The sequence below is a fragment of the Scyliorhinus canicula genome, chromosome 4 (genome assembly GCF_902713615.1).
Source record: "Scyliorhinus canicula chromosome 4, sScyCan1.1, whole genome shotgun sequence".
NCBI lineage: Eukaryota > Metazoa > Chordata > Chondrichthyes > Carcharhiniformes > Scyliorhinidae > Scyliorhinus > Scyliorhinus canicula.
In genome coordinates, this window is record NC_052149.1 from 29,848,194 (window position 1) to 29,876,114 (window position 27,921).

At 46.9% G+C, this 27,921-nt stretch overlaps 1 protein-coding gene across 1 annotated transcript in view; it reads left to right on the top strand.

Moving 5' to 3' along the window:
- The window catches only part of tie1 (tyrosine kinase with immunoglobulin-like and EGF-like domains 1), a 111,952-nt gene that overhangs the window by 42,934 nt on the left and 41,097 nt on the right, over positions 1–27,921 (top strand). The window contains exons 6-12 of the mRNA XM_038793959.1: positions 3,849–3,989; positions 6,783–6,911; positions 16,443–16,588; positions 19,732–19,876; positions 22,169–22,330; positions 23,572–23,709; positions 24,780–25,067. Coding sequence (XP_038649887.1) covers positions 3,849–3,989; positions 6,783–6,911; positions 16,443–16,588; positions 19,732–19,876; positions 22,169–22,330; positions 23,572–23,709; positions 24,780–25,067 — 1,149 coding nt within the window. The remainder of the gene's footprint in view (positions 1–3,848; positions 3,990–6,782; positions 6,912–16,442; positions 16,589–19,731; positions 19,877–22,168; positions 22,331–23,571; positions 23,710–24,779; positions 25,068–27,921) is intronic.

Sequence of the window (27,921 nt, forward strand, 5' to 3'; positions counted from 1 at the left end):
CATCCGTGTGGAACTTGTCTCAGTGTTGATATTGAATGCGTATACCATTCATCATATTACTTTTTGTATAAGCTAAACAACTGACCTGTAGATTTTAATGTTTAGTACTGAGCTCAACTACTGACCGACAGAGCTACAAGCCATCTACCATCGTAGAACTAAAACTGTGTCCAGTAGAAATCACTGGCGCGATTACAGCAACAAAGCTTTGATTTTAGTGATAAATAGCTTTCACACAAAATGGGTAATACTTCACAGATGTATATTTACAACAAACACTTACCAGCATTCAGTGCAAACATACGAATATATGAACATCCGAATAGGAGCAGGAATAGGCCATTCAGCCCCTCAAGCCTGTTGCGCTGTTCAATAACATCGGGACTGATTTGTTTGTGTTTGTTATCCTACATTCCCATCTACCCCAGATAATCTTTTATTCCGTTGCCTAACAAGAATCTATATACCTCCGCCTTAAAAATATTCAGTCACTCCACCTCCATCGCCTTCTGAGGCAGACAGTTCCAAAGTCGGTCAACCCTCGGAGAGAAAAATATTTCCCTCATCTCTGTCCTAAAAGGGTGACCCCTGATTTCAAAACTGTGCCCCCTGGTTCTGGACTTGCCCACAAGAGGAAATATCTTTACCACATCCACCTCGTCAAGGCCATTCCAAATATTATATACTTCAATCGAGTGACTCCTCTTGCACCATGTGTGGCTGATACCTAACATTGCGGACAGTGTTGAGCTAACATACAAGAACTGCAGTGCCATAACTAATATACTGTACAAAGAACAAAGAAAAATACAGCACAGGAACAGGAGGCCCTCCAAGCCTCCACCGATCACGTGTCCTATCTACACCAACCTCTTGTATCCTTCTATACCCCGTCTGCTCATGTCCTATCCAGATAAGTCTTAAAAGTCGCTAAAGTATCTGCTTCAACCACCTCACATGGCAGTGCATTCCAGGCCACCACCACCCTCTGTGTAAAAAACTTCTCCCGCACATCTCCACTGAATCTTTCCGCTCTCACCTTGAACTTGTGCCCCCTTGTAATCGTCATTTCCGCCCTGGGAAAAAGCCTCCAACTGTTCACCCTATCTATAACACTAGTAATTTTATAAACTTCTATCAGGCCACCCCTCAGCCTCTGTCTCTCCAGGGAGAACAATCCTAGTTTATTCAATTTCTCCTCATAACTAACACCCTCCATACCAGGCAACATCCTGGTAAACCTTTTCTGTACTCTCTCCAAAGCCTCCACATCTTTCTGGTAGTGCGGTGACCAGAATTGGACGCAGAATTCCAAATGTGGCCTAACCAACGTTCTATGTAATTGTAACATAATTTTCGAGCTTTTATACTCGATACCCAAGTACATTACTACTTTGTACCAACCTACTTCACACTACAGCCTGACAACCCAACCTATTGTGCAGTGCAGTGGTACAATCCAGGCCATTGTACACTAAAGACCAACACCACCCAACACAGCAGCTTATCTAGTGCCATTAATGTGGAAAAAACATCTAGGGTGTTTCATAGAGCTGTAAGAAAAAAATGCTAAGCTAATGAACGAGTTATGACAATAAATGAGAAAATGCTTGGTAAACGTAGTGGGTTTTAAGGAAGGCCAGGCAGCCAGAAGGATTTGTGGAGGAATTGCCGGAGTGTTGATCCTGGATGGGTAAAGAAAGGAGGACAATGTCAAGAGAGTGGGGTGTCTTGTGGGATCGGGAAAAATTTGTAGGGTTGGAAGAGGTAAGAGTGGGAGGGGCAAGGCCATGAAAAAACATAAATATGGCGATGAGAATTTTAATTCTGAGGTGTTGGGGAACAGGGAGCCAGTGTACATCAGCATGAACTGAGGGGATGAGTAAGTTTTACAAACTAGGACAGGACATTGGCAGCAGAGTTTTGGCCACAAATAATAATAATAATAATAATCACTTATTGTCACAAGTATGAAGTTACTGTGAAAAGCCCATAGTCGCCACATTCCCGCGCCTGCTCGGGGAGGCTGGTACGGGAATTGAACCCGTGCTGCTGACATTGTTCTGCATTGAAATCCAGCTATTTAGCCCACTGTGCTAAACCAGCCCCGTAAGCACTGAAAGAGTCAAGGTTGGAGATGACTAAGGCATGACTGAAGGTTTCCAGCAGCAAACGGACCGGGCAAGTGGGTGATATTATGGGCATTGTGTGTAGTTTAAATCAGCAACAGACATTGGCCAGGGAAAGGAAGGGAATGGGCGGCGAACTAGCGGGTTTGTGGTAGGGGCTGAAAATGATGTTTTACGCACATTTAGCTGAAGGGAATATCCGATGCTGGCTGTCGGACAAACAGTCTGGCAACGTAAGACTGCCACGGAAGGCACATTACTACTTTGTACCAACATACTTCACACTTCGACCCAACAACCCAACCTATTGTGCAGTGCAGTGGTACAATCCAAGCCATTGTACACTAAAGACCAACACCACCCACCACAACAACTTACCTAGTGCCATTAATGTGGAAAAAGCATCTAGGGTGTTTCATAGAGCTGTAAGGAAAAAAATGCAAAGCTAATGAACGAGTTATGAAAATAAATGAGAAAATGCTCAGTAAAAGTGATGGGTTTTACGCAGCACGTAAGGTGCAGAATTGCTGCGGAGATGTTCGATCTAGATGTTGCCGACATAAAGTGTCATCAAGGTGCAGCATGCAGATGAAAAATGGGAGTGGACAAAAGCTAGATCCTTGAAGGTTTCCGGATATAATTACGGGTGGATGAGAAATTAAGTAATCGCTGAATATACTGTAAGTAGGAGTGGAACCAAGTGAGGATAGTCCCACTGAGCTGGACTGCAGAGGAGAGGATTCAAGTTCGATTGTGTGCTTGGCTGCAGAGGGATCAAGAGGGCTGAGGAGGATACAGGCATAGTCATAGTGGATATCTTCCATGATTAGTGCCACTCTGGTGTTGTGGTAGGCCTAACATCCCACTGGGAAATGCTCAAACATAGAGTTGCAAGATAGAGGGGCCTGGACACATTCATGAACTTTGAAGGAGTAAATGAGGTTGGAAATGTGTTGATGGTTTGCACCAGAAGGTTAGAGGATATTTCTATTGAAGGAGGAGATAATGTCTGCTTGTGGGGAGGTGGCAGGGCAATACCCAACACTAGGAAATAATTTGTCAGCTCACATGATGGGCAGCTAATGGCAATGAGTTCAAGGGAATAAGGGGCAAGTCTCAAGAGCAAGGGGAGATAGGTACTTAGATCCTGGGGTTCAGGATCAGCGGAGGAAAAGGGTGGAGGGACTTTTGCCTTAGTGGGAAAGGTAAATTGAGGAAAGTCACAGAGGCAGCTGAACAGTGGTTCTCTGTTTTGGTGGCAAACAAACTCTGGGCATGTTGCATTTGTTGTTGAAGGTCAGGGTGGATATACAGGGGAGAGGAGTGCAAAGACATTACATTTAGTGGAGGAAATAAGTTTAATGGAGAGAAGAAGTTGAGTTATTTTTGATCCTGGATTAGTTTTGGCAGAGGAAAGTGAAGCATATTTGTACTTGATGTGGTCCAGTCGGATCTGGTGATGATTAAATCAGTACGAGATATCGTCAAGCCTGTACCGTCAGAGCTTGAGGGGACTAATATGCGGGTCATCATTAGAGGATTGAGCAGCCTGGAGACTATTGGGTTTCGCTGGGGCTATTGGCATCCAAGATGGTGAGGGAGTGTTTGAACAAATTAACATCTGTGGCCAAAGCTTTAAAAATACTCAGCTCTCATGTATCTGATGAGCAATGGCTGTGCAAGCTTCAAAATATTAACAGATCATTATCTGGTTTTCAGTCTGCGAAAGAGGAAAATTTGGCCGGAATTGCCAGGAGGACTGTAAACGTCAGAAGAGCTGCAGTGGATATAGATTTTGTCTGCCTGATCCCTACGGGTGCTCATGTGCAACAGGCTGGCGTGGGAGGAAATGCAGTGAAGGTTTGTATATAAGACAACATCCACTTTCTAGAGCTGCCTTGAAACCTTATTGTTTGGAGGACAATACTAAAATTTGTAATTGAAGGTTATGCCCGAGAACAAGAAATGCATCATGATGAAGTGCTGGAAATTGTTAATTACATTGTAAAAGCAAGAACAGCCAACAGATTCTGAGTTCAAGCATAGCTACGGCACTTGCTTCATCCCTAGCACATCAAAGGGCAGATTATTCCTTTTTCACACTTTCACACCAGAGGAACTGAAGGTTCTCCCGGGCTGAGATTGGGAAAACTTGCCCTCAAAACTCATTTCACCGTTTTTCTATTTGCTCACTGAGTGAGCATTTATTGCCCATCACTAATTTCCGATTGCGAAGGCAGTGGTGAGCTGCATTCTTGAACCACCGTAGTCCCCATGGTGTAGGTACTCTCACAGTGCTGTTAGGAAGGGAGTTCCAGGATTTTCACCCAGTGACAGTGAAGGAACGGTGATTTATTTTTAAGTCAGGATGGTGAGAGATTTGGGGCTGCATTCTTCGCTCCCCAACGCCGAAATCGTGTTTGGCGACGAGGTGGACAATCCGATTTGACGGCGAAATCAGGGGCGGCGCTAGTTTTTAAATTCTACGCCCCCTGAAAATCCTTGAGTACAACACCTCAGGCTATTGGCTGAGGCCTACCCCGCCCCGTGATGCTCTGTTTCCGACTGGCTGAATTCCCGATGGCGTGGTTTACATGTGCTCACACCATCCGGGATCGTCGCTTGTCGGCTGTCGACTCAGTCCGGGGCCACCACAGTCGTGGGAGGGCCGATCGGCGGGCAGAGGGGGCTTCATTCAGGGCCAGGGGCAATGTGGGTGGGCGGTCTGGGGCGCGCGAGCGACCGATGCGGGGCAGAACTTTGGCGGTGCAGGTCCAGGGGCTGAGTCCACCATGGAGCACGGCACAGCAGTCCGCCGCCGTGCGCATGGGCTTCTGAACTGGAAGTGCTGGCAGCCGTATCGGCAGCTAGAGCTGCGAGCTCTATGATGGCTCCCTGTTAGCCCCCAGCAAAACAAGGAATCGGTGGCCTTTTGACGCCAGTATTCCAAGACCATGGCCGGGATTCTCCGAAAATGGGGCTATGTCCCCACGTCTGCCGGATAACGGGCACGAATTTTCAAAATGTCCGGAGTGATTCTCCGGTTTTAAGAGGGATATCGGGGGCCCAGCGTGCTCCACGCAGCTCCTGCTGCCAATACAGGGCCCTGCACTTCCGGCCGCTGGTTCACGCATGCGCACAGCGGCCGGCCGTGGGTCCGCGCATGCGCGCGATGGCCGTTTTTGCACCGGCCCCCATACAACATGGCAGAGCCACACAGTGGGCCAGCGCAGAAGAAGAAAGGCCCCCCCCGATCGCGCTCGCCCGCCGATTGGGAGCCCCCGATCGCGAGCCTGTCCGTCGTGGAGGCCCGCCCCAGAGTCTGATCCCTCCGCCCCCCCACCCCCCACCAGGACGGCCAGCGCAGCCGCGCGTCCGAGCTCCGCCAGGTGGAACCAGGTTGGAACCACGCCAGCGGACATCGGCGGGAACTTGGCCGGTAGATCACGGAGAATCGCTGCTGGGGCCTCTTTTAACGGCCCCCGACTGGGGCCGCGTTGACCATGCGCGTGTGACTGGCGGTGATTCTCCGCGGAATCGCGTCCCAGCACCGCGGGTCGGAGACCCCATTCTCCGCCCCTGTGCCGAGCACGATTTTGGCGCGGAGGCTGGGAGAATCCCGTCCCACAGCTTCACAATGGCATCAGCACTTAGTCTCAAAATCAGAGAATCCAGCTCTCGAAGTCTCCCAAAAGAAGAAGCCACTTGATTGTACTGTATGTACTTGTTTCAGTAAGGATTAAAAGCCTGGGTTAGTATGTGACTGCTGCAGTCACGTTTTTTAAATAAATCCTACTTTGAAAGACGACCAAGTTTGGAGCCAGAGGTGCAATTGAAGCATCCAAAAATGCTTACGCTTATGGAATGTTGTTTGGCTTAAAGGGATTCCCTGTGGATATAATCGGATTTCAGGTTGGCAAGATTATGTAATTTCTGGGAGAAGCCAAAGTATCAGACATTTTCCAGAGAAGCAGTGTTGGTTGAGTTCTAGATTAAGCTGTGAGCAGAAGTCAGGCATGTTGCCCTCACTGCAGTTCAGTTAACAATATCTCTGTGGACCGATTAACAGTACTTCCAAGCAGTTCAGAATAGTCTGAGTAGAAAATGAGCTGAAACAGACTGAAGCAGCTTCTGAAGAAATACAGCAAGAGTTTCATCAGGGTTCTGACAGGGTTCAGACCTTTTCATTAAAACAGTCTCTGAGGTCATCTCTGTACAGCAGGTATTCCTGGGAGCTAACTGTATTTTAACAGTGGCTTGAAAGCTGAGATGGTTGTTTTGTTGTTGTTTGACTGGGAATAAAGATAGCAGTTAAGGGTTAATGTATTGACAGTATTGATTAGTATTGTTTAAGGGGTAGTTGCCAGCTAATTACTGGTGTGATGTTAAAGCTGTTTCAATAATGTGTTAATAATAAAGTGTATATTAATGCATCATATCCCTTTTTTTTGTGAAATCACTCCTGGAGTGAGGCATCCTTTCCTCAAAGTCATACAAAATAAAAATAAAATATTGGGCTTTCTGTCCAGTATCCTAGCGACTGTTGGGATCTGGTCCGGGATGGTAATAATAGTGACCAGCAAATTATCAATTAAGTCACTCCTTATTTATTGCTTGATTTTGATAGTTACCTGATTAAAATTATGTTTACAGAGTGTAACCCAAATACATATGGACCAGAATGTAGGCTGAAGTGTCAGTGCCAAAATGGAGGAACATGCAATCGATTCCACGGTTGCAAATGCCCAGTTGGATGGCATGGCCAGTACTGTGAGAAATCAGGTACCAGACCGTGTGATTTTGCATGTGAATGTGTAGTGTTTTGTTGGCATAAGTGCATGTGTTTATTTTGCTGGGATGAATGGTTGTTTGCTCCAAAAGAAATAGCAATGTTTTTTACAGAATGGGGTTTCTAACACTATAGGGTTAATGTTATGCAACATTTAAATCATTGTGTTTCAGCTGCCAGTGCTTGCCATGCTGTCATTTACTCCACATTTCTTGTGAAGAATGAACTTTGAATAATCTGGCGTCGATCCGTTTCCGATGGTCCCCCCCCCCCCCCCCCCGCGCTGCCGTTGGGATAGGGCTTCCCGCCCCGCGCTGGTGGGATGATACAAAGAGGCCCACTTAGCGGGCCAAGCACCATGGGCGCAATTCTCCGGACTTACGAAAAATCGGAGAATAGCGGGCGGCGTAAATTTTTACGGACACGCTGGTCCGACGCCCTCCCGCTATTCTCCCCCCCCCCGCCCCCACGGCCGCCCCCCGACACGAATCGCTGCTCGCCGTTTTTTTACGGCGAGCAGCAATTCTCCCCTGGCCGATGGGCCGATTTCCAAGGCCTTTACGGCCGTTTTTATGAACGTAAAACACACCTGGTCTGACCGTTCGTAAAAACGGCCGTAAAGTCCCGATCTGGGGAACCATGGCACCGATACGGGCGTGCCAAGGGCGCCATGGGCCCGCGATCGGTGGGCACCGATCGCAGGCAGCGGGTACTTACCCCGTGCACTCTTTCTCCCTCCGCCGCCCCGCTGGATCCATTCGCGGGGCGGCTGAGGGGCATACCGGCCCACGCATGCGCGGGTTTCACGCATATGCGTGATGACGTCATCTGCGCATACGCGGGTTGGAGTCGTCCAATCCGCGCATGCGCGGCTGACGTCATCTGACGTCGCTAACTTTGGCTAGCAGGCTTAACGAAATTCGTTAAGCCCGCGATGCCAGAGTTCACGGCCGCGCGATGCTAGCCCCGACCGGGGAGCAGAATCGGTTCCCGGTCGGGGGGGCAGAGGCTGGCGTCAAACGCGCCCATTTTGGGATCTCTTTTCTGGGATGCCATCCTGGCAGGGGTCTCTTTTCTGGGTGGATTCTTGACAGGGGTCTCTTTTCTGGTGGAGTCTCTGGGGGCGTCCCTTTATTTAGGGGTCTCTGGGGAGGTCCATTTATTTAAGGGTCTCTGGAGGGTCCCTTTAGTTCGGGGATCTCTGTGGGGGTCCCTTTATTAAGGGGTTTCGGGAGTGTCAGGCCGTGTCACCCCCATACTGGAGGGGGGGGGGGGGATTCAAAAATCTGAGTGTGGGGGGGGGCTGAATTGCACAGTGGGTGGGGGAGGGGGAGGTTGAATTGTCATGCAGGTGGAGGAGAGTGGGACTGAATTGCAGTGCGGGGTAGGTGGTGTGGTGTTGCTAGTCCCTTAGGGAAACCCACCCAATTGCAATTGAGCTCCTTTGGGAGAGCATGGTCTCCCAAACGGAGAATTTTGTCCGGAATTTCACCCTGCATCTGACTATCTCATACCTGACCTGAGTTTCTCGAGGTAGGTTCAAAGGCGGAGCTGTTACCTCTTACCTTCATGAACAAAATTTCACCAAGAGTAAAGATCTTACAAGCTATCAAACTAGTGATGGTGGTAGTGTGTAGTTACTGGCCATGTTGACTTGCCATATTGCTTATGTTGTTGGTCACTGACACTGGGAATTATGCTGGTGTAAATAATCAAAGTGACGATGGGTGAAGTGTTTTCACTATTGCACTTCCTACCCTGTCTCCCTACTCCATGTCTTCTGTAGGCCTCTCACTCTGCTGTGTTGTACCATTTATCCTCAGGTGTCCATTTTTCATCAGTAGGCCTTGACACAAGAGTGACGGTGGGCCATGAAAGAAATCACAACCAAACCCAATTCGTTCCTCATGCTTGTATTTCCAGCCAGGGAGTTATCGGGAAAGGAGGGGTGTTTGTTGCTTTCCCTGCTCTTTCGACCAGATTCGCTGAGCCAGGTTTGCTGCTCGCACTGTCACCTGGGTGAGATCAGAATAGGCCAAAGATAAAGATTGGGACCTTTCTGAAGGTACAGCCCAGCCATTCCTTAGATACATCCACTGAGGGAAGCTGGATGGTCGGGTGTTGATTGTTGATGACTTTCGAGGGAGAAATAGTGTGAATATCTTAAATATTTTATTAAGTTACTAATTAAGGCAGCCTTGGCACCCCTTCTCCTGGTGTTAGGTAAGATAATTACAGGGTGGAAAAGACCATTTCATAGATTCTTTTTGGTCAATCGGGTGTTTTTTTCCAAAATTCTTTGATGTTGTCAAGGGACCACTGTCCTTTAGGGGTGTCATATTTTAATTCAATTTTTGTGGATACTTTAGACAGTCCAAAAGATCTATAAATCAAAGATTTAATATCTCCCAATATATCGTCACAGAGACATCTGGTACAGCGCGACCTCCCCTTGAAGTTGTGGGAAGTTGTTCTCTACATTTTGAAGGCTCTGAATCTATTTTAGGATTCATGTCCGCCATAAACTCAGCCTTCTACCTAATTTTGTGGTCGTCAGCTACGTTATGTGTAATCCTTGGTACACTACCGTGACTATTTACCTTTCAGCCATGTGTTATTTTTAGATTAAAGGACCGGCACCTGATTGAATAACACCTTCTGAAAAAGGTCCTTTCTAAGGGGTCGAAGCACTATTTGATGCGGCTTTAAGACTTTTAATGGGTGAAAAAGATATTTTCTTACCCCAGTCTTAGCCGGAGATCTACCATGCGGATCTAGTGAAGTCTTGCAACACTAAAACTCAGTAGAAATTTGAGTCAAACGTCACGGATGCAAATAAGAATCTTTTATTGCCTTTACATGATTACAATTGAGAGAAACTTGAATCTATTCTCAATATAGTCCGGCTAGCAAAGGACTTAAAGAGAAGTAACTTATAAACAATTTAACTTTCAACATAATACAGAAATTATTTCTTGCTTACGGCAAAACAGCTTGCATTTACTTCAAGAGTTAGAGTAGAAAATTGAAAATATGCAAATAGAGATAGTGAATAGTTAGATCAAAGTATAGAATGATCCCGGAATAAAGATGGCCATGCGGACCATCATGTTTAAGGAGACTTTTATCAGTCTGAAGCCATCTGTCTACACCTCTATGTCGTCCTAATTGGTTTGGGTGAGAATCAAATACATTTGATTCGATGGTTAACTGTCAATCCTTAATGTGCAACATAAGTTCTGAATGTTTCATGATGCCTTCAGACTGATAAAATTCTCCTTAAACATGATGGTCCGCACGGTCATCTTTATTCCGGGATCATTCTATACTTTGATCTAACTATTCACTATCTCTATTTTCATATTTTCACTTTCCACTCTAACTCTTGAAGTAAATGCAAGCTGTTTTGCCCTAAGGAAGAAACCGTTTCTGTATTATTTTGAAAGTTGAATTGTTTATAAGTTACTTCGCTTTAAGTCCTTTGCTAGCCAGACTATATTGAGAATAGATTTAAGTTTCTCTCAATTGAGGGCAGCATGGTGGCGCAGTGGGTTAGCCCTGCTGCCTCACGGCGCCGAGGTCCCAGGTTCGATCCCAGCTCTGGGTCACTGTCCGTGTGGAGGTTGCACATTCTCCCCGTGTTTGCATGGGTTTCACCCCACAACCCAAAGATGTGCAGAGTAGGTGGATTGGCCATCCTAAATTTCCCCTTAATTGGAAAAAATGAATTGGGTATTCTAAATTTATATTTAAAAAAAGTTTCTCTCAATTATAATCAAGTAGAGGTAATAAAAGTTCTTATTTGCATCCGAGACGTTTGACTCAAATTTCTACTGAGTTTTAGTGTTGCAAGACTTCACTAGATCCGCATAGTAGATCTCTTCACAGGGGTAAAAGTTGATCAACATTTTCTCCTGATTAGGTGATTTAATGCAGGACATAAATGCTTTGTGGTGGTTGTGATTACTGCAGATCAGTTGATGAAAGTAGCTAGAGTAATATAGTGCTTATGTTATTCGAATAGTAACCCAGAGGCATCAACAAATAATTCGGGAGAATGTTAGCTTAAATCTCAAAACTGGACATAAAAATCCGGCATTAGTAAAAGTGGTCTTGAAGCTGTTGAATTAGCCATAAATATCCATGAAGTTTTTTGGGTAGGAAACCTGCTGTCCTTACACAGTATGACCTAGATGGAACTTCATTCCCAAATAATCATGCTTGACTCGAAACTACCTTGATTTGTGATATTAAGCCATTCAGTTGTATCAAACTGCTCAGTGGTTCACGACCAAATCAGCGAGCGTTGTACAATCATATCCCAAGGATAAGATTATTATGATAATGCTAGAGACAGCATCCAAACAAATATAATCTAATAGAATCCCTACAGTGCAGAAGGAGGCCATGGATAGAGGATTGGTTAATTAATAGAAAGCAAAGAGTGGGGATTAATGGGTGTTTCTCTGGTTGGCAATCAGTAGCTACTGGTGTCCCTCAGGGATCCGTGTTTGGCCCACAATTTTTCACAATTTACATAGATGATTTGGAGTTGGGGACCAAGGGCAATGTGTCCAAGTTTACAGATGACACTAAGATGAGTGGTAAAGCGAAAAGTGCAGAGGATACCGGAAGTCTGTAGAGGGATTTGGATAGGTTAAGTGAATGGGCTAGGGTCTGGCAGATGGAATACAATGTTTTTTTTTTTATAAATGTTTTTTTATTGAGTTTTCATATTTTATATATGACAAATTACAAGTTATTAGAGAGAAAAAAAAAAGGAAAACACAAAAATTTTTTACATGAATATTTACAGGTAAGCATCTTCATAACAATAATTGTGGCCGCCCCCTTTAGCCAGCATACATATTTTACATTCCCCAATATGGCCGAGGCACATGTTTATAGGCATTTATTTATAGTTTGGTTTTGGGCCTTGGCTTGCCATCAAACCCCCATACCGAGCCCGTAGCCCCCCCCCCCCCCCCCCCCTCCCCCCGGCTACCTTCCCCCGATTCCCGCCCATTTTCCCCTGGTTCTTGGCCACCCGACTATTCTTCCTCATGTACGTTGGCCACAAACAGGTCCCGGAACAGTTGCATGAATGGCTCCCACGTTCTGTGGAAGCCGTCGTCCGACCCTCGGATGGCGAATTTGATTTTCTCCATTTGGAGAGATTCCGAGAGGTCGGACAGCCAGTCTGCAGCTCTGGGTGGTGCTGCTGACCGCCAGCCAAACAGGATTCTACGGCGGGCAATCAGGGAGGCAAAGGCAAGGGCGTCCGCCCTCCTCCCCAGGAATAGATCTGGCTGGTCTGAAACCCCGAAGACCGCCACTATCGGGCATGGCTCCACCCTCACCCCCACCACTTTGGACATAGCCTCGAAGAAGGCTGTCCAGTACTCCACAAGTCTGGGGCAAGACCAGAACATGTGGGCGTGGTTGGCCGGGCCTCTCTGGCACCGCTCACATTTGTCCTCCACCTCCGGGAAGAACCTACTCATACGGTTTCTCGTTAAGTGGGCTCTATGTACCACTTTTAGTTGCGTCAGGCTGAGCCTTGCGTACGTGGAGGTGGAGTTGACCCTATGCAGTGCTTCGCTCCAGAGTCCCCACCCTATCTCCATCCCCAGGTCGTCCTCCCATTTCCTTCTTGTTGCGTCCAGTACGGTGTCGTCCCTATCTACCAGTCGGTCATACATGTCACTACAGTTCCCTTTCTCTAGGATACTTGCGTCCAGTAGGTCTTCCAATAGTGTCTGTCGTGGCGGTTGTGGGTACGTCCTTGTCTCCTTTCGTAGGAAGTTTTTGAGCTGCAGGTACCGTAGCTCGTTCCCCCCAGCTAGCTGAAATTTCTCTGTCAGTTCGTCCAGTGTTGCGATCCTGTCGTCCGTGTATAGGTCCCTGACTGTCAGTGTCCCCCCGTCCTGCCTCCACCTTTTGAAGGTGGCGTCGGTCAGTGCTGGTTTGAACCTATGGTTGTTGCAGATGGGAGCCTTGTCCGACATTTTGTACAGGCCAAATTGCTGCCGCAGTTGGTTCCAGGATTGGAGGGTGGCTGTCACCACTGGGCTGGTGGAGTGTTTTTTGGGTGGGGATGGGAGTGCTGCCGTGGCGAGGGCCCGGAGGGAGGTTCCCATGCAGGAGGCCTCCTCCGCACGCACCCACTCGGCTTCTGGCTCCTGGATCCATCCCCTTACTCGCTCGGCTGTTGCCGCCCAGTGGTAGAATTGTAGATTCGGGAGGGCTAGCCCCCCCCTGGATTTTGTTTTTTGTATGACCTTCTTTGGGATCCTAGCATTTTTACCCCCCCATACGAACGCCATGATATGTTTGTCCAGCGCTTTGAAAAAGGCCTTGGGGATGTAGATCGGAATGGATCTAAACAGGAAAAGGAACCTGGGCAGTACGTTCATTTTGATCGTCTGGACTCTCCCCGCGAGGGAGAGCGGGAGTGTGCTCCATCTTTGCAGGTCCTTTTTAACTTCCTCCGTCAGGCTGGTGAGGTTCCATTTGTGGACCCCTTTCCAGTCATGGGCTATTTGGATCCCCAGGTAGCGGAATTTATTTTGGGCTTGTTTGAACGGCAGGCCCTTTAGCGCTGCCCCCCCCCCCCCCCCCCCCCCCCCCCCCCCCCGCTTGCGGGTGTACTGGAAAGATCTCACTTTTGCTCATGTTGAGTTTGTAGCCCGAGAAGGCTCCAAACTCTTTCAGGAGCGCTATGATTCCGTCCATGATGCTTTGTGGGTCCGAGATATAGAGGAGCAGATCATCCGCATAGAGTGAGACTCTGTGCTCTCTACCTCCCCTTCGGATCCCCCTCCAATTTTTTGCTGCCCTGAGCGCGATTGCTAGCGGTTCGATTGCTAGTGCGAACAGCAGCGGGGACAGTGGGCATCCTTGTCTGGTGCCCCTGTGCAGCTGGAAGTATTGGGAGTTGGTATTGTTGGTCCGTACACTCGCCATGGGAGCGTTGTATAGGAGCTTTACCCAAGCGGTGAACCCTGTTCCAAGCCCGAACCGCTCCAGTACCTCTATGAGGTATTTCCATTCGACTCTGTCGAAGGCCTTTTCTGCGTCCAGGGAGACGATCACCTCTTGTGTTCTCTCCCCGGAGGGGGTCATTATCACGTTCAGCAGGCGCCTGATGTTCGCGGTAAGCTGTCTACCTTTGACGAAGCCCGTCTGGTCCTCTGTGACCACCTCAGGTACACAGTCTTCTAGCCTTTTGGCTAGGATTTTGGCCAGTATTTTGGTGTCTGCGTTCAGCAGGGATATGGGTCTGTATGACCCACATTCCGTTGGGTCTTTGTCTTTCTTAGGTATCAGCGAGATTGAGGCCTGTGCTAACGTGGGTGGCAGTGTGCCCCTAGCTAGCGAGTCTGTGAACATCTCCCGCAGGTGCGGGGCCAGCGCTGTCGCGAATTTTTTGTAGAAGTCCGCCGGGAATCCGTCCGGTCCCGGCGCCTTCCCCGTCTGCATGGAGCTAATGCTCTCCATGATCTCTCCCAGTGCTAGTGGTGCTTCCAGATCCCGTTTTCTGCCCTCTCCCACGACTGGTATGTCCAGTCCATCAAGAAACCGGTTCATCCCAGCCTTCCCCGTTGGGGGCTCCGAGGTGTATAGCTCTTGGTAGAAGGCCTTGAAGGTTTCGTTAATCCTCTCTGGTTCTGTTTCCCACGTGCCTCTGGCACCTCTGATTTGCGCAATTTCCCTGCTGGCTGCCTGCTTTCTCAGCTGGTGTGCCAACAGGCGGCTGGCTTTGTCTCCGTGTTCGTACAGGGCACCGCGTGCCTGGCGGAGTTGGTGTACTGCTTTCCTGGTGGAGAGCAGGTCAAAGTTCCTTTGTAATTCTTTTCTCTCCGTCAGGAGCTCTACGGTCGGGGCCTCGGAGTATTTACGGTCTACCTCCAGTATGGAGTCGACCAGCTTCTGCCTAGCCACCCTTTCCTCCCTATCTCTTTGCGCTTTGTAGGCAATGATTTCCCCTCTTAGTACGGCCTTAAGCGCTTCCCAGAACGTCGAGGATGAGACCTCCCCGTTTTGGTTGTTCTCCGTGTAATGGAATACAATGTTAACAAATGTGAGGTTATGAATTTTGGTAGGAATAACAGCAAACGGGATTATTATTTAAATGATAAAATATTAAAGCATGCTGCTGTGCAGAGAGACCTGGGTGTGCTAGTGCATGAGTCACAGAAAGTTGGTTTACAGGTGCAACAGGTGATTAAGAAGGCAAATGGATTTTTGTCCTTCATTGCTAGAGGGATGGAGTTTAAGACTAGGGAGGTAATGGTGCAATTGTATAGTTGTTAGTGAAGCCACACCTGGAGTATTGTGTTCAGTTTTGGTCTCCTTACTTGAGAAAGGACGTACTGGCACTGGAGGGTGTGCAGAGGAGATTCACTAGGTTAATCCCAGATCTGAAGGGGTTGGATTACGAGGAGAGTTTGAGTAGTCTGGGACTGTACTCGTTGGAATTTAGAAGGATGAGGGGGGATCATATAGAAACATATAAAATTATGAAGGGAATAGATAGGATAGATGCGGGCAGGTTGTTTCCACTGGCAGGTGAAAGCAGAACTAGGGGGCATAGCCTCAAAATAAGGGGAAGTAGATTTAGGACTGAGTTTAGGAGGAACTTCTTCACCCAAAGGGTTGTGAATTTATGGAATTCCTTGCCCAGTGAAGCAATTGAGGCTCCTTCATTAAATGTTTTTAAGATAAGGATAGATAGCTTTTCGAAGAATAAAGGGATTAAGGGTAATGGTGTTCGTGCCGGAAAGTGGAGCTGAGTCCACAAAAGATCAGCCATGATCTCATTGAATGGCGGAGCAGACTTGAGGGGCCAGATGGCCTACTCCTGCTCCTAGTTCTTATGTTCTTATATTTAGCTCATTGAATCTGCACCGACACTCCGAAAGAGCACTCTACCTAGTCCCACTCCTCCACCCTACCGAGGCCCACTTCCACACCCTATATCCGGAACCCCAATTAACCTGCACATCTTTGGAGTGTGGGAGGAAACTGGAGCACCCGAAGGAAACCCACGCAGGCGCAGGGAGAGCATGCAAACTCCACAGTCACCCAAGGCCGGAATCGAACCCGGGTCCCTGGTGCTGTGAGGTAGCAGTGTTTTTTTAAATATATATATATTTAGAGTACCCAATTCATTTTTTCTAACTAAGGGGCAATTTAGTGTGGCCAATCCACCTACCCTGCACATCTTTGGGCTGTGGGGGCGAAACCCACACAAACACGGGGAGAATGTGTAAACTCCACACGGACAGTGACCCAGCGCCGGGATTGAACCTGGGACCTCGGCGCCGTGAGGCAGCAATGCTAACCACTGTGCCACCGATAGTGGTTGCAGCAGTATAGGAATTTTGAAGGTGCTGGTAACATTGGCGATGAGGGTCTTCACAATGTTATATTGTATACTTGTAGACTATTCAGTACTTCATAAGCTATATAGTAATATTTTAATAACATTTAGTAATATATATTGATATGTTTCCCTTCAGATCACATCCCAAAGATAGTGGACACATTTACAGAAGTTGAACTAAACCTGAACTCGAGTCCATTGATGAAATGCTCTGCCTCAGCAAAACCACTGCCCGTCGACAGGGAGATTCAGATCCGCAAAGCTAGGGGAGAAATTGTGATGGTGAGTCTCCGAAGGGGTATTTCCAGCTGAATTAGGCTTCAGAAGTCACACTGCAGTCCAAGAGATTGTTATCGTCAACGGTTTGTATTTATAGGATCAATGCTGAAGGACATTATTCCACACCGTAGCTATTAACAAGAATTCCTGCATCCATTGTGTTACGTGGAATTATATGCAATTGTACAGCACAGAAACTGACCATTCAGCCCAACAGGTCAATGTTGTGTTTATGCTCCTCTCCCCTGACATCATCTCACTCCAACCACATATTTATGACGTTGTAGGGTTTCTGTAGTATGCACAAGGTAGCATAATCAAAAGAGGGAAAACAAGGGCTGCACCCACAGAGCCATGACCACAGCGGAGAGACCTGTAGAACTGTACAAACAGCAACTTGAGTGTGATACGGGCTGGAGGCCTGTAATCTCTGAATGCAGAAAGGCGATCGGAAGAGAATGTGGGTTGTACACAGCAATGTGATCATCAGGGAGAGGCCTGTGATCCACATAAGCAGCGACCTGATTGTGGGAGAATGGTCTGCAAACTCTGAACACAACATTATGATCGGTGGGTGCGACACACAATAACTGTAAACACAGCTGACTGATCATAGAGTGAAACATGAGAGATGTACACAATTAGGACACAGACAGCAGACTTTTGGATGATCTCCAGTTGAGGGTAGAATATGGGAAGCATGTGCATTGGAATAGTCAAGCTTAGAAATAGCAAAGGAATGGATGGAAACTGTTCAATCCACCGTGCTTGATCTGGAGTGGAGCCCTACGATTTTTCCCACTCACCCACTCTTTCCCCCAAATAAACACTTAGTGACACATTTTTAAATTCATTTTTACAGGATGTAGATGTCGTTGGCTAGTCCAGCATTTATTGTCCACCCCTAGTTGGCCTTCAGAAGGTAATGGTGAGCTGCCTTCTTGAACCAATCCAGTTGCTGAGGTGTAAGTACACCCACAGTGCTGTTAGGGAGGGAGTTCCAGGATTTTGACCCAGCGACAGTGAAGGAACAGGGATATATTTCCAAATCAGGGTGGTGAGTGACTTGGAAGGGAACCTCCAGGGGGTGGGTTTGCCAGGTATCTGCTGCTCCTGCCCTTCTAGATGGTAATGGTTGTGGGTTTGGAAGGTGCTGTTTAAGGAACCTTGGTGAGTTCCTGCAGTGCATCTTGTAGATGGTACACACAGCTGCAACTGTGCGTCGATGGTGGAGGGAGTGAATGTTTATGGAACGGGGAGCTATCAGGCGGGTCGCTTTGTCTTGGATGGTGTAGAGCTTCTTGAGTGATTTGGAGCTGCACTCATCCAGGTAAGTGGAGAGTATTCCATTACACTCCTGACTTGAGCCTTGCAGATTGCGGACTGGCTTTGAGGAGACAGGAGCTGAGATACTCGCCATAGGACTCCTAGCTTTTGATGTGTTCTGGTAGCCACGGTATTTATATGGCTATTCCAGTTCAGTTTCTGATCAATGGTAACCTCCAGGGTGTTGATTTTGGGGGATTCAGTGATAGTAGAACCACTGAATGTAAAGGGGCGATGGTTCGATCCTCTCTTGTAGGAGATGATTATTGCCCGGCACTTGTGTGACCCGAATGTGACTTGCCACTTGTCAGTCAAAGTCTGGACATTGTCCAGGTCTTGCTGCATTTGGACATGGACTGCTTCAGTATCTGAGGAGTTGTGAATGGTGCTGAACATTATGATGGAGGGAACGTCACTGATGAAGGAGCTGAAGATGGTTGGGCCGAGGACACTACCCTGAGGAATTCCTGCAGTGATGTCCTGGAGCCGACATTGACCTCCAACCAATACAATTATCTTCCTTTGTGCCAGGTATGACACCAACCAGTGGAGACTTTTCCCACTGATTCCCATTGATTCTAGATTTGATAGGGCTCCTTGGTGCCACACTTGGTCAAATACTGCCTTAATATCAAGTCCAGTCACTCTGACCTCACCTCTGGAGTTCACCTCTATTGTCCATGTTTGAACCAAGGTTGTCGTGAGATCAGGAGCTGGGAAACCCTGGTAGAACCCAAACTCAGCATCCGTGAGCAGGTTATTGCTGAGTAAGTGCCGCTTGATAGCAATGTTGATGACTACCTCCATCACTTCACTGATGATCGAGGTAGATTGATGGGGTGGTAATTGGCTGTGTTGGATTTGTCCTGTTTCTTGTGTACAGGAGCCACCTGGGTAATTTTCCCCATCACAGGGTAAATGTTAGCAATTTTCCACATTGCCAGTATTGTAGCTGTACTGAAACAGCTTGGCTAGGAGCATGGCAAGTTCTGGTGCACAGGTCTTCAGGTCTATTGCCGGGATATTACCAGGGCCCATAGCCTTTACAGCATACAGTGCCATCAGCCATTTCTTGATATCACGTGGAGTGAATTGAACTGGCTGAAGACATGCACCTGTGATTCTGGGGACCTCCGGAGGAGACCAAGATGGATCATCCACTCGGCACTTCTGGCTGAAGATTATTGCGAATTCTTCAACCTTGTCTTTTCCACTGATGTGCTGGGCTCCTCTATCATTGAGGATGGGGATATTTGTGGAGTCTCCTCCTCAAGTGAGTTGTTTAATTGTCCACCACCATTCATGACTGGACTTGGCAGGACTGCAGAGTTTAGATCTGTTCTTTTCTTTAATGATTTTGTACCTTCAAGTCCCGAGTGATTCCTGACCTTTCCGAGCTTGCACCCAATAGTGTATATCCTAATGTGCTTTCAGAAGTACGTCTGGATGATCGACAACTTACTTCCTCCTAGGACGCCACCATGGCAGTTCCCAGCTTTCCACAAGGATTCACATTACTGTAGTCCAGGGACAAATTTCTCATATTTTTCTCTATTTACCTAAGGAAGATAGCAAGAGTTCACAGCAGCATAGATTGATCCAGGTCTATGGAGTGCCATGTGTTTGAGGCTTTATTCTCATGTAAGCGGTATGCACTATGTAACTCTGAGGCATTCCTTACCATTTTGTAGAATATAGATGGCTTCTAATGTTATTATGTGCAAGTCTATTTTCTACCACAGATAAAAGTCAGGAAGAGTTATCATATTGTCAGAAATGATCTGAAATGAATTGCATTGTACCTTGTATTTTCATCTCAGGCAACAAAATCCATCATGCAAGGAAATATAACCACATCAGAATTCAAATTACCACAGATCAGTTTACAGGATGAAGGTGTGTGGGAATGCAGAGTCAGCACATCCAGTGGCACTGATTCAAGACGATTCAAAGTCATTGTGAAAGGTAGGAGACTACAAAAACGTCAACCTTTGGGCCTACATTTGATTTGACACAGGAGTCATTTAAAATAGGATAATATATCGCAGGCCTATTTGTGGCTATAGATCACACCCCACCATCCAACTAAGGAGGTCCTCCAGTATTGAGAGCACAGGAGCCTCACCATCAGAGGTGGGTGCTGTCGCTGTAGGTAAGAGATCGAGATTGGAACATAGGAACAGGAGTGGGCTGTTCAGTCTCTCAAACCTGCTCTGCCATTCATTCAATGAGATCACGGTGTATCTGTGGCCTAGCTCCGTAGACCTGCCTTTGGCCCATATCCCTTAATACCTGTGCTTAACAAAACTTTTATCTATCTCAGATTTAAAACGAACAACTGATCTAGCAACAATTGCCGTTTGTTTGAGAGAGTTCCAAACCCCTACCATCCTTTGTGGGTAGAAGTGCTTCCTAACATCTCTCCTGAATGGTCTGGCCCCAATTTTTAAACTTTGCCACAATAGAGAAGGAGAGAAAGAGAGAGAGGGTACTGTTTTATATTCATGTTTGTTCCGAGTTGGAACAAGGTCATTTTAAGAGTCAAATGCTGATAATGTCATTGGCCGTTTGCATAGGCAAATGGGCAGTCTAACTCTACAGCTGGTTGAGTAAAATCCTTTCCAATAAAGCTCTTGTCTGTACCTTCGTGGTCTGCAAGAATATTTTTTCGGGCAGCATGGTAGCACAAGTGGATAGCACTGTGGCTTCACAGCTCCAGGGTCCCAGGTTCGATTCCCCACTGGGTCACTGTTTGTGTGGAGTTTGCACGTTCTCCCCGTGTCTGCGTGGGTTTCCTCCGGATGCTCCGGTTTCCTCCCACAGACCAATGACATGCAGGTTAGGTGGATTGGCCATGCTAAATTGCCCTTAGTGTCCAAAAAGGTTAGGAGGCGTTATTAGGTTACGGGGATAAGGTGGAAGTGAGGGCTTAAGTGGGTCGGTGCAGACTCGATGGGCCGAATCACCTCCTTCTACACTGTATGTTCTATGTACTACAGGTGCATCAAGACAGACAGAGGTATCCTCTGAACACCTTTCAAAATGTTCCAAATTAAAGCTGACCACAGTTGCCAGAGTGTAAGGCAGCCAGTGGCTGCAGCTGTACCCACTTATTAATTGTGACAGTGAGGTTGGGTTTAACGAGCCATATGGACGCTGGCCGGCTGCTCCATCTGACCACCAGTCCGCCATTGGTGATCTGCCTCCTTTCACTGTCCATGTACCAGTCACCATGGGGCGGACCCATCTGCTGATTGGAAAATTCCAGTCAGTGGCAGCAGAGGGACCTGAAGAGTTCCTTTATCATATCTAATGGTTATCTGTCAATCGCGGGTGGGTGGCTGTCTCACCCACCGACCAGCATGTTCCAAAATAGCCTGAGGGTGGGAACCTGCCAGTAAACCGGTGTGCCAGCCGGTGTCAGAAAATTGCTGGCACACCCATGTCCCATGTTAAGCTTTGGCAATACAACCCCAGTGCTTCCAACTCTGAAAGATCCCACATCTGTAACCTACTGTTTGTGGTTCATTGCTGGGTACATCTGAACGGAGGAAGAGCCCAGCTTATATCTTCATGCACAATAACGCTGAATTTGTGAGCTTTTTTTTAGGGGGAATGGGGGCCTTACTCTTTTTAATGTCTTGTGATTTTACTCTCTAGTGATTTTCTAGTTGAAGCAATTGAGTTGAGTTGAAGGGAAAGCGAACAATATGTAACATCCTTGTAACATCAAAGTTGACGCACAAACTTTTGAATGGCGGGGACGAATGGAGGGAAAAAGTATTGGTTGGAAACTTTGTCCCTTAACTCCAGATCCAAGCAAACTGAGATGGCGAAAGAAAAACAGAAAATGCTCGATAAACTCAACAGGTCTGGCAGCATCTCTGAAGAGAGAGAAAGACAGTTGACATTTGGAGTCCATATGGCCCCTGCTGTCGAACTCTAGATGGGTTGTATGGAATAGAGATGTTGACTGAATTGCTCTCTCCAGAGATGCTGCCAGGCCTGCTGAGTTGACCCAGCACTTTCTGTTTTTCTCTCAGATTTCCAGCAGCTGCAGTATTTTGCGTTTGTGGGGATGCAGAAAGTCTCTTTACCCAGAGAGTCTGAATTGGAGTGAGTTTAACCAAACCTTAATCTAAATGCAATTGCTTTTGTACCACTAAATGGAGTTACATTTTGACACATTGTTTTTGGCTGCACTAATGGATCATCTCCAAGTACTTTTTCCCCCATTAATCCCGATTGTTATTCCAGCGCCTCCAAGCCCAATAAGCATACCAAGAGTCCTGGAAAAGAAAAGCAAGCAACTAAAAGTCGATCCAAACAGTGTGAACTTTACTGGAGACGGCCCAGTGAAATCAGTTAAACTCCTCTACAAGCCAAATGACAGTGGAGCACAATGGTCTTCAATAGTAGGTAAAGTCACGCCAAAGAAATGTATGATGTCGGAGCAGTCAGGGATAGAAGCTTGTATAAATCAGTGAGAAGTTGCCAATAATTTAAGAGTGTCTTTTCCATGAGACTAGTTTCACTCGACCGTTAGACCAATTGACAGTGTAGTAGCAGAGAAAACACTTGGTACAGAGTGCCCCCCAGTGGGCTGCTACAGCTTTGCAGATAACACTTCCTGTAAAATGTGCTGCAACCAAATATTCCCTTTCGAGTGCTGGCTGTGGGCTAAGTGGTGAAAATTCTACCCGAGCAGTTATGTGATGAGATCACTTTAAGTTCTGGGGTCATTTCATTCATATATTTATTCACAGACCCAAATATAGGTGTAATGGGCAAATAAGCAATGCATGAAAGCGTTTGTGCGTAAGTAAAGGTTAAAGGGCTGGGGGAGACAATTGGCGTCTCCGCATGCGCTAAAAGCATTGGCTCTATGGCGCAATGGATAGCACATTGGACTTCTAGTTAATTATACGAGGCATTCAAAGGCTCCGGGTTTGAGTCCTGGCGGAGTTGTTACTTTGTGGGCGGCACGGAACACAGTGCTTAGCACTGTTGCTTCACAGTTCCAGGGTCCCAGGTTTGATTCCCGGCTTGGGTCACCGTCTGTGCGGAGTCTGCATGTTCTCCCCGTGTCTGTATGGGTTTCCTCCAGGTGCTCCGCTTTCCTCCCACAGTCCAAAGATGTACAGGTTAGGTAGATTGGCCATGCTAAATTGCCCTTAGTGTCCAAAAATGTTAGGTGGGGTTACTGCGTTACAGCGATAGGGTGACGGTAGGGGCTTAAGTAGGGTGCTCTTTCCAAGGGCCGGTACAGATGGATGGGTTGAATGGCCTCCTTCTGCACTGTAAATTCTATGATAAAACGTGGCTAAAGTCTGGTCACTTCTGCCAGCAGATGTCAGTTTGCAGATTTCGGCAGGGGCAATGTTGCTCACTCTCCCACATTCCTTCACCTCTTCCAAGTTTAGGAGTTTGCTAGTCTCCTTGAGGAACCTCAGTGATGTCAGTAGTAGTGCTGTGGGCATTGTTCAGCATGGAAGCTCACACAGAGGTTGTCTGCTGATGGAGTGGAATCCTTCATACTCCTATTTGTTGAAAAAGGCAGAAGTGCCCCAGAGTGCTCACAAAAAAAAACACTGCCACATTCTTGGAATGTGATAACATCTCGGCTGAAATTAAGAAATGTTTTGTCTGCATTATTCCAGTTGATAATAACGAGCCGATCACACTGATGAATTTGAAACCTTCGACAAGTTATCTGGTTCGAGTCCAGCTCACTCGTCCCGGAGAGGGAGGAGAGGGCCCTGCGGGTCCTGATGCTATCTTGGAAACTGATTGCCCAGGTAAGCTTTTCGATCTGTTCACGCCCTGATTAAGGGCGTCTGTTACTAACCTGCCTCGCAAAATAAAATCTCCAAATGCAAGTTCTTATATATATAGGGTACACAGTAGGTAAAGTGGACAGTTCACTCCTGCAGAATACTGTGAGAGTGCATAATGCCTAGAACTAACCCTTATGAAGTACGACCCAATATTCTAACTCCATGTTCCCGACACACAGCTTTCCCTGCAAGAAAGTCATTTTGGACATCCCAGATGTGTTGCTGGCTAGCAGCTGAATGTTTATCTTTGATGTGAGTGAGAATGTAAGTCGCAGACATATTGTACACAGAATATTGCTTCAGGACACCATACTGTCCATATCTCAGTATCATTCGTACATATGCTTTCTATCCTTACATTAGAAATTATTAAGGAATTTACAGGTCTCCATGTCAACTCCTATTCCTACGCAGCAAGAATAAAGATGATTGTTCACCTCAGCAAAGGTGATAATCTTAGATTAAGTAAATGATAAAGAAGCTCATATTGTTTAATTTATAATCACTAATGGGCACCGCAGTTGTTTAATTAGAATATTTCCTGTAAAGATAATCACACATTTCCGCAAGATTTGAATATTAGTTTAGGTTACTGCATAGTTTGTACGGTACGTCCCACACGAATGTTCTTGCAATCCTTGTATCGGCACTTTGGTCATCGTTATATCTCAATGCGGGTGGCACAGTGGTTAGTACTGCTGCCTCACAGGGCCAGGGACCCGGGTTTGACTCCAACCTTGGAAGACTGTCTGTGTGGAGTTTGCACTTTCGCCATGTCTGCATGGTTTATCTCATGGTACTCCGGTTTCCTCCTACAGTCCAAAGACATGCAGGTGGATTGGCCATGCTAAATTGCCCCTTAGTGTTCAAGGTTAGGCAGGGTTACGGGGATAGGGCAGGAAAGTGGGCCTGGGTAGGCTGTCCTTTCAGAGGGTCGGTGCAGACTCGATGGGGCGAATGTAAGGATTCTATGATCTCGCCCTTCCATTCACAAAATGCATTAGTATTTTGTTGCTCTCCTTTTTTTTCAGAGCCCACCATGGTGGCGAAGATTGATCGGGCCATGGCCGAGGGCAGAGACACCATCTCCGTCAGCTGGAACATCTCCAAAGATCACGAGACTGGAAGTGGGTTTGTTGTCCGAGTCACTGGCTCTGGGAATTCTATTAAGAGAGAGGTTCGAGTGCAGCCCCTCTCAGTGCGATCCACACAGATAACCAATCTACAACCTGGAAACGCATACAAGGTGGATGTCATGGTGTACCATTGTGGCAGCCTTGGGCCACCATCAGAGTCAGTCATGGTGGAAGTGGATGGAGGTAATCTGGAACACTGGACAGCTTTTTAATTTTTTCATACAATCAAACCTGGAAAATGAGGTGGGGATTTTCCAGCTACATTTAACCAATTGAGACCTGTAAAGGTTTCAAAAAGGATAGCATGACGATATAATGGCACAGAATAAAAGCCTAGTTTATCTCCTTACCGTATGAAAGTGAGGAATCAGGTGATTGGTCATTAAAGGATTCTTCTCGCTTACTTCATAGCTTTATCTTTGTTGCTGTGCTCATCAAGGTGGTGATTGTTAGCACAAGGGAAATGCAACTCTTGCCTGATGTCAGCATTAAACTCTCACAGGTCAGATAGAGCACAGCCAAATGCAGAGTAAAGCTCTCTCTACTCACCCCCAGAAACATGCCTTAACCCCCAGCCCGTGAAGCAGAGCCTCCGCCTGCACCATTTGATGGTCCCTTTGAGATAGCTATGAATTGATGAATAGAGTATGCTTTATATTGTGGGTCCATATCCACAAGGAGCTGTATTGGGACTGCTCAGACTTACCTCACAAGTAGACAATTCTTTCGCCTCATTGGCAAGAGCAAATTTGAACCTAATGTTTTAACCCTCTACATCATGCATTTCCTTCATTTTGTACGTAAGAACAACAGAAGCATGAGCAGGAGTAGACCATTCAGCCCCTCAAGCCTGATCTGTCCTTCAATATGATCATTGCAGATCACATTTCAACTCCATTTTCCAGCCTGCTCCCCAAATCTCTTGAATCCCCGAGAGATCACAGATCCATTAGTCTCAATATACTCAAACATGAAGCATCTACAACTCACTGGGGTAAATAACGCCGAAGATTCATGGCTGGCTAAATGAAGCCCTGAGACTGTATCCATGCTACTCCCCTGTGTTTTAGACTCCCCAGCCTTATCTACTCTGTCAAGCGCCTTCAAAATCTTGCGTGTTTCAATGAGATCACCTCTTATTCTTCTAAACTCCAGTGAGTATAGGCCCAATTTTCTCAGACTCACAGCATTGGACAACTCTCTCACTCCAGGAACTCTTTTAGTGAACCTTCGCTGCATTGCCTCCAAGGCAAGTCAATCCGTCCTTCGAAGGTAGATTCTTACCCAATCTATCTAGAAAGACCGCCTCTACCATTGCATCAGTTGCCAATTCCCAGTGTGGCAGATAAATTAGCCAAGTGCTCGCTCGGCAACCCTGACTCCAACAATGCAGTTGAGAGATATATTCAGCAATCAGGTTGGGTAGCTAATCTTGGAAAGCTTGTATGACATAAAGACAACAACCTGAGAATACCTACGTACACACACACCTGGGAAGAGCAGAATGCGGGCTGAATTTTTTGAAAATTAAACAAAAAGAATTATTGCTTTTATGGAATTTGTGCATTTAACATGTTAAGCATTTTGAAGAAATAATACAGTTTGTTCTTGCACATCAACATTGAACAATCACAATTTCTAAGCTATTATTCTATTCATATGTGATATGTAATATGTACTGTCAAGGTACCAGTGGCAAAACGGGGCAGCACGGTAGCATTGTGGATAGCACAATCGCTTCACAGCTCCAGGGTCCCAGGTTCGATTCCGGCTTGGGTCACTGTCTGTGCGGAGCCTGCACATCCTCCCCGTGTGTGCGTGGGTTTCCTCCGGGTGCTCCGGTTTCCTCCTACAGTCCAGAGATGTGCAGGTTAGGTGGATTGGCCATGATAAATTGCCCTTAGTGTCCAAAATTGCCCTTAGTGTTGGGTGGGGTTACTGGGTTATGGGGATAGGGTGGAGATGTTGACCTTGGGTAGGATGCTCTTTCCAAGAGCTGGTGCAGACTCGATGGGCCGAATGGCTTCCTTCTGCACTGTAAATTCTAGGTAAAAAACAGCTATAATTTTCTTATTTTCCTGCTTGAAAGCCATGGGCGTGATTTATTGGACTTGAGTTAAAATCCGCTGCATGTCGCGTTTAACGGGGTGTTTCTTGGCACCTGCAGCGGTGGAAACACCCTGCTATTCAATGATGACTTACTTTTTTGGGGGCCTCGGGGAGATTCTATCTACTGAGGACGCACTTACAGTGATTTCCTGCTGGAGGGCTGAAACTTGCCAGCAGGAATGCTCCTCGCAGATCGGGGTGCCATGTTGGATGGCTGCTCTAATCTCTCCCACAAAACCCCCCTCTTTAAGGTGCCCAGTGATGTGTTATCTGAGTTGGTCTAACATCGACTGCAACTGGATGCAGTGAGACTCGAATCAGGCTTCCGACACAGGAGATGGTCCAACACTGCTTTATTGAACTTGCTTGTTGCTGTACATAATCTGCTGTGGGGTGACACTCTATTAATCTAAACTGATAACCTCAGACTGGCTTGACCAGACTAGCTCTCTATCACATGGAGACGGTGCTCATGGCCTTGTGCACTCTAACTATCTCTGTAGCTGTATCCAGTGAGAAGAGGCAGAGTCTTAATGCCTCATGTGTTTTTCTCGTGGTAGTGTCCTGTCTGGTGATTGGTTGTTCTGTGTCGTGTGTGTTCATTGGTTATCCTGTGTGTCAATCACTGCTTGTCTGCATCTCATTATATCCATGAGTGGATATTATGACACCCAGGTGTGAGAGAAAGAGCCAGGATACCACCCTCCCCTGTCGCTGACTACCCCGGGGTCCCTAATGGCCTGGGCGAAGTCTCCCAGGTGCAGCCATTGAGCCCTGGATGGCGAGTCAATCCGGTGAACGTATATTACTAGTCCAGTGACAATGCCACTATGCCGCTGGTCCCCGACTACTGCAGGATGCTGCCTCCAAACATCTGTATGTCCCTTGCTACCTTAGGGAACTCAAAGGTCAACTGGAAAATCCCAAT